This window comes from Chrysochloris asiatica, unplaced genomic scaffold (genome assembly GCF_000296735.1).
Source record: "Chrysochloris asiatica unplaced genomic scaffold, ChrAsi1.0 scaffold00022, whole genome shotgun sequence".
Classification (NCBI taxonomy): Eukaryota; Metazoa; Chordata; class Mammalia; order Afrosoricida; family Chrysochloridae; genus Chrysochloris; species Chrysochloris asiatica.
The window spans coordinates 26,018,263-26,031,385 of record NW_006408540.1 but is presented as its reverse complement, the minus strand read 5'-3'; the positions used below and the strand labels follow the sequence as shown (position 1 = coordinate 26,031,385).

Here is a 13,123-nt window from a genome sequence, read left to right as displayed (position 1 = left end):
TGTGCATAAAACAAATGGATTGTGAGAAAGACTGAGAAAATAATAGATGACATCAAGGTAAACAGACAAAACTAAGGAAAAATTCAGGAAATAAACTGATAAAAGAATTAAAAAATTTAGAACCATACAAAAACAGCAATTAGAAAGCCAGGAGATTAACACTAAGACTTCAGAAACAGGTAGTACACTGAAAAGGCAACAGAAAGCTGAATTACTCTCAATACTCATATATTAGAAGTACAATCAGGAAAAAAAAAAAAAAATCAGAAGAAAGCCGAAGAGTTTTATGTGAGACACTACCAAGAGTAACTTAACCTGTGATAGGAATTCCCGAATAGGAAGAGACAAAAACAAACAAAACAAACCCACAGAGTATACTGTCTAACAGTAAGTTATTGGAAGAAAACTTCCCTAACATCATGAAAGATGAGTACACAGCCATTCAAGAAGTTGAAGGTACTCCAAATAGGATAGACCCCAAAAGAAAAATATCAAGAGATAACTATAATCAAACTTTTCAAAACCAAAGACAAGGAAAGAATCCTGAGAGCAACTCAGGAAAACCACAAAGTGCTCTACAAAGGAAAATTAATAAGACTAAGCTCTAATTTCTCAGCAGAAACCACACAGGTGTGAGAAACGTCTATACTGACAAACACTCAAGAATCCAACCTGTAGCCATTTTAGCAAGAGTAAGGTTTTCTTTATTGATTTTGTAAAATCAGGCGCCTAGCCCTGTAACAAGGGCAGATGCACTGTGTGGCCATTTGACAAAGACTTTTATTATCCTAACTTGGAAAAAGCCCCTCCTCCATTTCCCCTTTACTGGGTACTTAGGGAGTTTACAATCTTTCCAGAAAGTTGACTTGTTGTTGTTGTTAAATGCCATCAAGTCAGTTCCGACCCATAGTGACCCTATAAAGGGTTTCCGAGGCTATAAATCTTTACAGGAGCAGAAAGCCTCATCTTTCTCCCGCGGAGCAGCTGGTAGTTTTGAACTGGTGACCTTGTGGTTCACAGTCTGATTTATAACCACTACACTATCAGCTATCAGAGCTCCCAAAGTAGCATTCTCATCTAAAGTTGTTTCATCCCCTCCCCATGAACTTCCCTTACTTCTTTGATGGGTATTCTTATTTTAAAAGAGTCTAGTAGGTCAAACTAGTCCCTTCCTCTTCTCAAAGTTCCCTTTTGTCATGCCAACTTGATATACCCAAGATTTCCTTGATTCTGAAGATGGACCACCAACAGCCATTTCATACACAGGCAAGAAGACAATAGGATAACATACATAAAACTCAAAAAAAAAAAAAAAAAAAAAAAAAAAAAAAAAAAAAAAAAAAAAAAAAAAAAAAAAAAAAAAAAAATCAACGAAGAAGCATAGATCCAACAAAATTGTCCATCAAATATGACTGAGAAATCAGGTCATTTTCAGACAAATTAAAAATTAAAAGAATTTATAAAAACCTAATCAACCTTACAATAAATACGAAAGAGAGTTCTTTGGACACAGAACCAACAATAGCAGACAATAACCTAGGACCAAAATATAAAACAGTATCACCTAAAGTCAACCTAGATATAGAAATATGCAAAATAAAACAAACCTATAAGACTGAAAATAGAGAACCAGAGCTATAGATGCAACAACAATACACCATAAAGTAAAAAGTAAAAGGGGGGAGGGGGGAGCAGGTAGAATAATCCAGTTACAAAACTTCCAAATGAAGAGGAAAGCAAATAGATTTTCAAGAAAGAAAAAAAAAAAAAATTAACTTAATTTAATAATAATAATAACAACAAAAACTAAACCTGCCACAGGGGTAAAACTGTGAAAACGCTACTTAAATCCAGACAGCTTGAAGGAATGAGTCATTGGACTTGGAAGCTTAGGACCACACAGTCTTGGGGGTATATCAAGGTCAACTGACATAACATAGTTCATAAGATAATGTTCTACATCCTGCTAGGGTGAGGAGACTCTGGAATCCTAAAAACTAGTAAGAGGCATCCAAGGTGCAATTAATGGTCTCTCCTGATCTGAAGCAAAGAAGCACAAAGAAAATCAAAGACTCAAGGAAACACATTATCCGAAGGACAAATGGACCATGTAAGGCACAGATGGTATTTGCCTACTATTACCAACTGCACTGATCAAGACCATAGAAAGGTCTGAACAGAATGGATAAAAAAAAGTAAAACAAAATTCAAACTCGTAAAAGAGACCAGACCTACAGATTTGACAAAAACAGGTAGAACTTCTTAAATACTCTTTAAATCTGGATCTGAAACCACCCCCAGGGATCACCTTTCAAACAGATAGGCCACTAAAGTGAACAACAGTACTTGTGAAAAACTTGTGCTCCCCAAAGAACAATTAACCATACAAAACCAAAAGGATAGTATTTACCCCCAAAACAAAAGGCAAGAAGGGGTAGGAAAGATGGGGAATTCAGAGAGTAAATGGCAAGAGTGCTGTTGAATTGGGGGAATTGCAATAAAAAATTATAAAACGAAATTATGTCTAAATTGTTGCATGGAAATGAATTTGTTCTGTAAACTTTTATTAAACCACAATACAGAAACAAACAGAAAAACCAGTATATATACAGCCACATTTGTTTACATCATTTACATGTGTCATGCTGTACGATAAGCACTGGACTGGCAACCGCAAGGTCAGTGGTTCAAACCCACCAGCCACTCCTCAGAAACCCTATACAAGGTCATTAAGGGTCAGAACCAACTCAAAGGCACTTAACAAAAACAATAATAGTACTTTTAGCGGCATAAAGCCTCTAATATCCATCTTTAGTTACTGAGCAAGTTGTGGTTGTTGTGTGCCATCAAGTTGGTTCAGACTCATAGCAACCTTTGGGTTAGAACTCCAGTGCTTATACTACAAGGTTAAGCCCCAAATTTTCAAAAGCAGAAAAAGGAAAGCTGTCTCTGAGCCCTGTTCTGGAAGTTGTAAGAGTAGATTAAGCCAAGATGACTATTTTCTCATTGAAAATCAATGGTTTGAATGGGATAATATTCCTTTCTAGGAGATGTTTTGAAAATATGTGGGAGGCGTTTTTGATTATCATAATAATGAGGTAGGGAGGACTGATGATTAGGATGAGGATCAGGGATTTTAATAGACTGCAGAGTGTGGGACAATCAGTACAATAAAGAACGTGTTCCCTTTCTCCAGTACTTTTGAATGTCCTGCTGGATATTCTTATAGCTAAAGTATCTGTTTATAATTAACAGAGCCTAGATCCTAATTTAATCTCACAAGGTAATTTCTATATAGCTGTAACAGATAAGTTTCCCAAAATGCAACTACTGTACAATTTGGGAAAGACAGATTTAATTTTGTTCAGAAATTTACCGAGAACTATATACTATTTTGAAGTCCTGGTGTGGTGCTGTGGACTAATGCATCAGACTGCAAAGTCATTTGAACTGCAAGGTCGGTGGTTCAAGCTCACCAACTGCTCCTTGGAAACCCTCTACAGGGTCACTATGGGTCAGAATCGACTCGACAGCACTTAACAACAACAACAATATACTATTTTAAGGAGTTCTGGTAGTGTAGTAGTTACGAATCGGTCTGCAAACCTCGATATCAACAGTTCGAAACTACCAGCTGTTCCCTGGGAGAAAGATGAGGCTTTCTGCTCCCGTAAAGATTTACAGTCTTGGAAACCCTGTACAGAGTCGCTATTAATCAGAACCAACTCCACGGCACATAACAACAACAACATATACTATTTTGGAGTCCTGGTGTGGCATTCTGAGTTAATGTGCTGGATTGCAAAGTCAGGTTAAGCTGCAAGGTCGGTGGTTTAAGCTCAGTTGCTGCTCCTTGGAAACCCTAAACAGGGTCACTATGGGTTGGAACTGACTCCACGGCATTTGACAACAACAACAACATCTTTTATTCTTAATGTTTTCATCTTCCAGCACTGACAATGTTCCATTGCTATTCATAAAATTTTCAGTGGCTAAACATTCATAAGTAGTATGCTTCTCCTTTCTTTCTTGTCTGTCTGTGTTTGGAAATTCTTCTGAAATCTGTCCACCATGGGTGACTTTGCTGGTTTTTTAAAGTATCAGTGGCATAGCTTCCAGCATCACAGCAACATGTAATCTACCAAAGTAAGACAAACTGACAGATGAGTGGTGGATAGTAAAACTACAACAAAATATAAACAAGGATAATGGGCTTGAGAAACACTGTATAGAATACCTCAAATGTAACCATATTGCATAATACAGTTAGGACTGCTCAGTATAAATCAATCTTTTATGCAATATTTACATATAGTATAAAAAATGATCAAGAGTATTTTTTTTTAACAATGTAAGCTACAAATGCCTATTTAATGTATGTAAAGTGCAAGAGAACTGAACACTAATGACTGAAGACTAGAAGAGTTGTGAGATGACATCAAAAACATTATAATCGAGGAAATTATTGTCATTAAAAAGACAGGAAAAAAAGGAAAGATAACAATGGATGTTGGAAGAAAACTCTGAACCTTGCTGTTGAATGTAGACTTGCTAGAGCAAAAGAAAGAAATGATGAAGAGCTGAACAGAAGATTTCAAAGGGTGGCTTGAGAAGATACAGAAAAGCATTTTAATAAAATGTGCAAAAACCTGGAGTTAGAAAACCAAAAAGGAAGAACATGCTCAACATTTCTCAAGCTGAAAGATCTGAAGGAAAAATTAAAGATCTGAAATAAAAACTAAAGCTTCAAGTTGTAATACTGAAGGATTCTAGTCCTGGTGTAGCACTATGGATTAGACTGCAAAGCCGTTTGAACTGCAAGGTTGGCAGTTCAAGCTTACCAGCTGTTCCTCGGAAATCCTATACAGGGTCACTATAGGTCAGAATCGACTCAATGGCACTTAACAACAATTGGCAAAAGACTAGATGTTGCAAGGAACACCAAAAGACAAAAGGAATATAGAGTTACTGTACCAAAAAGAAATGGTTGCTATTGGACCATTTCAACCATGCTATTAAAGGAAAAAGTCCAACTTGCATTGAAGGCATTGGTGAAAAACAAGGTTCCAGGAAATTTATAGAATACCAATAGAAATTTTCAACAAATGGATACAACACTAACAATATTCACTCATCTATGCCAAGAAATCTAACTGATTGAGATCCACATTTGTGCCTATTCCAAAGAAAGGTGATCTAAAATAATGTAGAAATTATCAAGTAGTATCATTATGTAAGTAAAAATTTGCTGAATATAATTCAAAAACACTTGCCGTGGTATACTGACAGAGAAAAAGCCAGAAATTCAAATCAGATTCAGAAGAGGACCTGGAAGAAGGAATATCACTGCTGACATCAAATGGATCTTAGATGAAAGCAGAAAAACCAGAAAGATGTTTACCTGTGTTTCACTTATGCAAAGGCATTTGACTATGTGGATCATAATAAGCTATGGAAAACATTGCGAAGAATGAGGATTTCAGAACACTGATTTGTGCTTATGCAGAACCTGTACACAGACCAAAAAGCAGTCAGATTAGAACAGGGGATACAGTGTAGCTTAAAGTCAGGAAAGGTGTAGGCTAGGGTTGTATCTTTTCACCATATATATTTTCCATGTGTATGCTGATTAAATAATTCTAGAAGCTGGCCTATATAAAGAATGAAGCATCAGGATTAGAGGAAGACTCATTAATAACTTGTGATATGCACTTACTGAAGGTCAAAGACTAAAGCATTCAATAAGGATTACATTTCAACATAAAGATAACAAAAATTCTTACAACTGGACCAAACATCGGAAGGTTGTGAGGATGATGGAGTGTTTCATTCTGATGTACTTATTAGGGCTGCTATGAATCAAAACCAATTCAAAGGCACATAACAACAAAAAGAACAATAAAGTCTAAGAAAAAGCTAGTAAGCAGAAAGCTCTTTTTGTCTCTAAAAATAAGTGAAATTTAGTACTGTGAAAAAGGAAGGAAATAAATATATACTTGGAGATACTCTACATATTTTCTTACCTTCCATTGCAAAGTGAGTGAATTTTTGGTCCGATTGGCTATCCTTGGTGGATTAGGTATATCAGGTTCACAGCTCAAAGTGGTAAAGCTTTCGGCTTCTGAAGGAGTTCCCTTTATACAATTATATTCTGCCTGAACCCTATGGTGATAAAACATACTTTTACCCTGCAGAATCATCATATCCTACATTCAACAGCATCACATAAGTACTTATACATGTTCTCTAAGTTTCCTATCTAGATAATATGAATATTAGAAACAAAAGAGTAGTTCTTAAAATAGGACAGAAGTTTTTTTAAACTGCAACCCAAAGTAAAAATATACTTAAACTATGACACAGCTGTAGCTATGTGAATATACAAACTCACTACATATATGAAAAGTTTCCTGAAACAATATTCTTAACTTTCTATTGTATTTGATTCCTTTTCACTTTCTAAAAAATGCCAAAAAATTAATATCATGGTTCATTAATGGTTGCAATCTGTAGCTTGATAAACACTAGGTTGAACAATATTGAGTTCATCTAAAGGAAGCATACTTTAATGTATTAGTTTAATAGGAAACATTCCTACCACAAATATTCCTTTTAAAAAGCTGTACACGATTACTACATGTATTATACTGGGCTCCAGCTAGGGTTATCCTGGAATCTACTAAATTTCAGTAAATTTACTAAATTTCTAGTAAGGTCCTAGAAGAGGAACTGCACAGAGTAAAACAGTATCTAAGTCACTTGAGTAAAAATTCTGAGTATTTCAATATATCCCCAAAGCTTTTGAAAACAAGGTGTAGTAAAAATATTTAAGTACAAACCAAATACCATTAATGATCCTGTTTTGAACAAATTTCAAAAGCATGGGTAAATTCCTAGTGCTAAATTAGGTACTGCAAATATATTATACAGATTCACCACAGTTTTGAGGCCTTATAAAGTGATCAGAATCCTGGTGTGGTGTTATGGGTCAATGCGCTGAACTGCAAAGTCAGTTTGAACCTCAAGATGGGTGGTGTAAGTTCAATAACCACTTCTTGGAAACCCTATACAGGGTCGCTATGGGTCGGAATTGACTCGATGGCACTTAATAACAACATAAGATAATTACTCTCCATTATAATATTTGAGTCAATTTTGCTTTAATTTTCTTTAGAGAAAAATGTTGATAAAACAGTATCAATACAAATAATGAAGTCTATAAAGTTTATGTTTTTAATTCAGAATTAATATTTAAATTATATACTTCTAAGGAATCACTGGACTCCTGGTATGGCACTGTATGATCAGCATTGAACTTCGAACCATAAGGTCAGCAGTTCAAATCCACCAGGCTGCTCTTTGGAAACCCTATACAGGGTCACTTTGAGTTAGAACCAATTTGAAGGCACTTAACAACAACAGGGAATCATTATTTTTAAAAATCTATCAATTAAAAGTAACATGTAGGAAGTATTTCCTTACTTTGCATAGTAGTCTGTAGCTGGCTTGAGATCATTTACAGTGACACTTGTTTCTTCTCCACTGGGAAAGAAAAAGGGGGAACAATTCATTGTCTGACAAATAAAGCATTTCCAGAGAATTGTATCGATTTCACTATCAATTTGTGGTACTATGTGAAATTACACTGCTCTTTACCAACTGTAACCTTATTCATATTCCATTAACATAGAATTTGTACAATTACGACATGTGTCAAACTTAAATAACTGTATATCATGTTAAAACCAAAAGTTATGCTAGAAAAATCAGTTGGGTCAGCCAGATCTTTGTGTGTAATGGATTTGGGGAATATATTTAGCTTACTGAAGAAATGGGCTGTTTTAAATTATTTAAAAATTTATCTTTCACATGGCTAAGACACTAAATAAACTGACTTAAAAGTGAAACTACCAAAATTTTACAAGTGATTTGCCACTGTTTCATTTTATCAGAATATAACACTTTACTTAATTTAATGTGTAACCATTTATAAGTAGACATAAAAAGATAAGAAAAAAGTGAACTTACAGAAATGCATTTCCCATGACTACTACTCAATTGTGAAATACAACAGTATACAACTTTTAAAATCAATCAGATAAATTTGACCTGCCTGTTCTCTATTTGTTTCTTTTCTTTTTTATTGTGGTAAGTATATATTCTTCTTTTTATCACTATTCCATATTTTATTTCCTTCAATCAAATTTCTCTCCTCTCTACTTTATGGATGCCCCCCCCCCATTCTATTCACCCCGCCAAGCTATCTTGTTTCTCAAATCACAAAAAAATATTAAAAATAAAATACATTTTATTGATGGAAGTACACACAAGTTGATTAATTGGGTAAGTATAATAACATCCTCGGAGAACTTAATTGGCATAGCATAAATGAGGTGCCTAATATTTCTCTTGTGAGTGGCTACAAATGGAGATAAATTCTTCCTTATAGTAAGTAGCCATAATTAAGTAGAAACAGCCATTAATACAAACAAGAAACTTATATGTTTGTATTTCTGTATTTCACATTTCTCCCTAGGTAAGTTTATCTATTTTTAAAAAGATGAATAAAATAAAGACAGGGTAATTTCAGATGAGAGAAAGAGGCAGAATATTTTCACCACCTTACACTATTAGTGGTCACCAAGGTAGTTTCAACTTCTTTTCTTCCCTATACCAGGTTATTTTTTTAATAAAAGATACCAAGAAATCTCAGTGTTAATGACAAGCCACCTCTTTCACAATCTTCCTGTGCTTAAATTATAACTAACCATCACCTTTCACCTTTTATGCTTTTACTTATGAGAATAAGTAACTTTTACATATAAGGCTCAAGGAGTTCTGGTAGCATAGTGGTTACGAGTCAGGTTGTTAATTAACCTCAAGGTCAGCAATTTGAAACTCCCAGCTGTTCCACGGGAGAAAGATGAGGCTTTCTGCTCCTGTAAAGATTTACAGCCTCGGAAACCCTATACAGGGTCATTATGAGTCAGAACCGATTCCATGGCACACAACTACCACCATATATAAGGAGTAGAGTCCTGGTGCAGTGCTATGAGTTAATGCACCAGATTGTAAAATCATTTGAACTGTAAGGTTGGCGGTTCAATCTTACCAACTGCTCCTTGGAAACCCTGTGGGTTGGAATGACTCATCAGCACTTACCAACAACAACATATATAAGAAAAGCATGTTGTAACTGCTAGTCATAAACATCACAATTGTAGCTATTTTTCTTAAGACGACTTGATATGCAATCCATTTCTGAAGACAGGGAAAACAGCTATAAATATGATTCTTAACATATTCTGTTGTGGTGCTGTAGGATAAGCACTGGATAGCTAACCTCAAGGTTGGTGGTTCAAACCCACCAGCCGCTCCTCAGAAATCCAATAAAGGTAGTTATGAGTTGGAACCAACTTGACAACACTTAACAACATTAACATATCAAAATAAAATGAGGAATACATAAACTTGTACATATAAGAATTAAATCCAAGTTCTTACAGGATCAGTATCACACTTCATAAGTTCATCACAAAAAGAGTTCTCCACTTTTGCTCCATAGTTCCATATATCACAATTTATATTTCTAATCTGAGAATATTATCAGTACTGGAATATCTAACAGAGTCCACTGAACTTCCAAAAGCTGAACGTGGTCAACGAATGTGATTATTCCAAGGTAGTATTATGCACTTGCCTGCATTTGGACCACATATATATCAGAAATGTGCACTTGCCTGCATTTGGACCACATATACATTAAAACTATGATCACTTATAGATTCAAAATAAAAGCATGAGGGAGGATAAATACAACAAAATTAGTATTAAGCTCTTTATAACTTACAGAATGGGAGGAACTAAAATATAACAAATACCCACACATAAACACTCCTATATTTCCCATCTTTTCCAGTACTTGAAACCAGAACTTCGTAACCATAGAGCTCTGGTACAGTAGTAGTCTCATCTGTTTCGCCGTTAATGAAGCTGGAAGGTGGTGACCAGGTAAGTACTACTGTTCTTGCCTGGATGTCAGAGGCCTGCAAAAACACAACATTTAAAATGCTTGAAACAATTGGAATGAGCACAATGAATATTTAATATCTTATGAAGATTCTAGGTTAAATAAAATGTATCTGCATATATTGATATATAGAAAGGCTCACAAACAGAATATCCATTTGTATATGGGAAAGTTTGTTGTCAAAGGACCGACAGATTTAACAAAAGTTTAAAGACCATTTTGGGCCATTCAAACTTATTACAGCAAATACTGTAAACAGTCAAAAGACTGGGAGGGAAAAATCCACTTATAATATATATAAAAGGATTTGTTTCTTCACATTAGAAAGTGTTTATAATAAGAAAACAAAAAACTTTTGAGGCAAATGAACAAAGGACCTAGACAGGCCAAAGAAACATAAATTTATTAAACAGACAAAAGATGATGTGTCACTGCATTTACAATTAAATATGCAAATTAAAATAAGATACCATTTCTCAATCAGCAAATTTAGGAAGATTAAAAAGCTAATATCCTGTATGTTTAGGGCTTGGCAAAATGAGACCACTCTTAAATGTGGATTGGAGTATAAATTGGCATAATCCTTACATAGAGCATCTTGAGAATCATTACATAAATTTAACATGTGCTTGTTCTTTAATTTAGCTATTCCATTTGCAGGAATTTTTCATTTAGGATATATAACTTGGAATATCCTATAAATTTATACAAGTATATGAAGTTACTCATTTAAGAATGTTCACTGCTACATTGTTAATAATGGCCCTGAAAATACGGAACTGATTACTTTACTTATGATACAAAATCTTTTAAGGACCATGAAATTTATCAAAAAGAATAATATAGATTTGTACTGACATTTAAAGATGTCCTCAATATATCCATATTACGCAACAGTGAAAAAGGAAAGTTACAAAACATTTAATGATGATTTTAATTGTATCAAAATGAATATATGCATAAAATGTGCTATATTATTAATTGTTATTATTGGAGACTGTGTACGTATGCTGGGATGTGAAAGATCAGGAGATTTTATTATTGTTTTATCTATTTCTGTACTATTGAAACAATTTTGTGAGTATTCATTAATTTTACAGTAACAATTTAAAAAAAAAGGGGGGGGAGTGCAAGAAGCTATGAGGATAAACACTGGACTGCAAACTACAAGGTTGGTTTGAGCCCACAAGTTGCTCCTAGGTATTTACAGCCTCAGAAACCCTATATAGCTTCACTGTGAGTCGGAACTGACACTATGACACATAACAACAACAAAAATGAAAAAAATTACTAGGGACTTGATAAGGTTTAAAAAGTGGTAAAAAAGTTATCAGACTGCACGGCATCTAAGTAAAAACTTGCTTTAAAATGATCCACATTTAATGTTTAATCTCAGTGTTCCTAAACGTAAAAATACATATTCACTAACCATCTGGATGTGTATCACCCATCTCTTGATTTAAACAGAACAAACCAGCTATACACAAATGTAGGTGTCCTGGTGTGATACTGTTGGATACGCACTGGGCCGCAAGGTTGGGTGTTCTAACCCACCAGCTGCTTCTTGGAAACCCTATTTAGGGTTCACTATGACTAGAAACCAACTTTATGGTACTTAACAATAACAACTGTATTTGTTCTACTTCTGTTAAGTCACATAATTATTTTATTTACTGCAATACTATCATTAAAAAGTCTTAGTACTTAGTTTCTTGGTACAATGAACTTAAAAATTATTCATTGTATCAACAAGTACCCTTTGACTATTTACCTCTAATTGAGCTGGTTTATGTTTTTTTTGTTTTTAAGTAAACACACTGTTAACAGGTATGTGTACCCTTAAGAGTCTCTTTATTTTATGGCATAACACAGTTATGTTAAATTACAAGACAATAAAGTGAACAGTATTCTGAAGGTTGTTGTTGTTAAGTGCTGTTGAATTATTTCCGACCCATAGCGACCCTGTATAGGGTTTCCAAGGAGTGGCTGGTGAGCTTGAACCACCGATCTTGTGGTTCAAATGACTTTGCAATTCAGCACATTAGCCCACAGTGCTACACCAGGTAGGCTAGCATTAAATAGCATCTACTTTATGAAGCCTTTTTACTCAGGCTTTGTAGGTATTGACCATCAAACATATGTGTGTGTATATGTTAACAGTGCAGTGTTTATCTTACAGGGCCACACAACGCATATGCATTAGACTGCAGATAGCTTGGTGATACTGAACTCAGCCTTTAGAGTTTCAGACTTCATTATAAAATGAGTGTATGTGCATGACCATTTGCTTACTTACTGTAATTATTCAAGTATAGTATATTCAAAAGACTTTTTATAAATTTAATTAACAGAAAAACTGGAAATCTAATATGTAGAATTCCTGTATACCATTAACCCAATTTCCCCTAACGTTAACATCTTACATGCCCATGTACTTTAGTCAAAAGCAAGAAATGAACACTGGTAGACTAACTGGTAGAACACCATTATAAAATTACAGATTTTATTTGGAATTCACCAGTTTTTCTACCAATGCCCCTTTTTCTATTCTGGTACCTAATATAGGAAACCATGCTGACTTTTTTTTTTTTTTTTTAACATTTTAAGACAAACTGCTAATTTCAACTTTTCCAGTTTTTAAAGAAAAACTCTTGGCCTCAACCAATTCTATTAAAAAAGATTTTATTACTTGCACATAAATGTTAAGGCACAAATAGATAGACAGGTTAGTTGTGAAAAATGTCAAAACAATTTTAAATACAATTTACAAGACTTCAGATGGGATATAATTTGATAACAATGAGATGAGTAATTTATTATGTGAAGTTTAAACTTGACAAGCTGATGGTTCAAGGCATCAGTGTGTATTTAAAAGTTTTATCATCACTAGTACTATGAGAACCACAGATTAAGGCAGAAAAAGATAAAGGCAAATGACCGTTAAGAGTTATAGGAGGAAAGGAAAGACAGTCATGTCTTAAAAGATACAGGTTTTAGAATTTTCAGGTATCAACTACAACAGGTTGTTAATGAGTCTTCCTCCAATCCTGATGACACATTTTTCTTCATAGAACCCAGCTTCTCGTATTATTT

General features: G+C 34.4%; 1 protein-coding gene across 2 annotated transcripts in view; it reads right to left on the bottom strand.

Annotated features, from left to right (window-relative positions):
- Positions 1-13,123, bottom strand: part of FNDC3A (fibronectin type III domain containing 3A) — a 340,392-nt gene that overhangs the window by 80,697 nt on the left and 246,572 nt on the right. For both annotated transcript variants that reach the window (XM_006837646.1, XM_006837647.1), the window contains 3 exons: positions 9,886-10,046; positions 7,483-7,542; positions 6,024-6,162 (listed from right to left, as the gene is read on the bottom strand). In XM_006837646.1, coding sequence (XP_006837709.1) covers positions 6,024-6,162; positions 7,483-7,542; positions 9,886-10,046 — 360 coding nt within the window. The remainder of the gene's footprint in view (positions 1-6,023; positions 6,163-7,482; positions 7,543-9,885; positions 10,047-13,123) is intronic.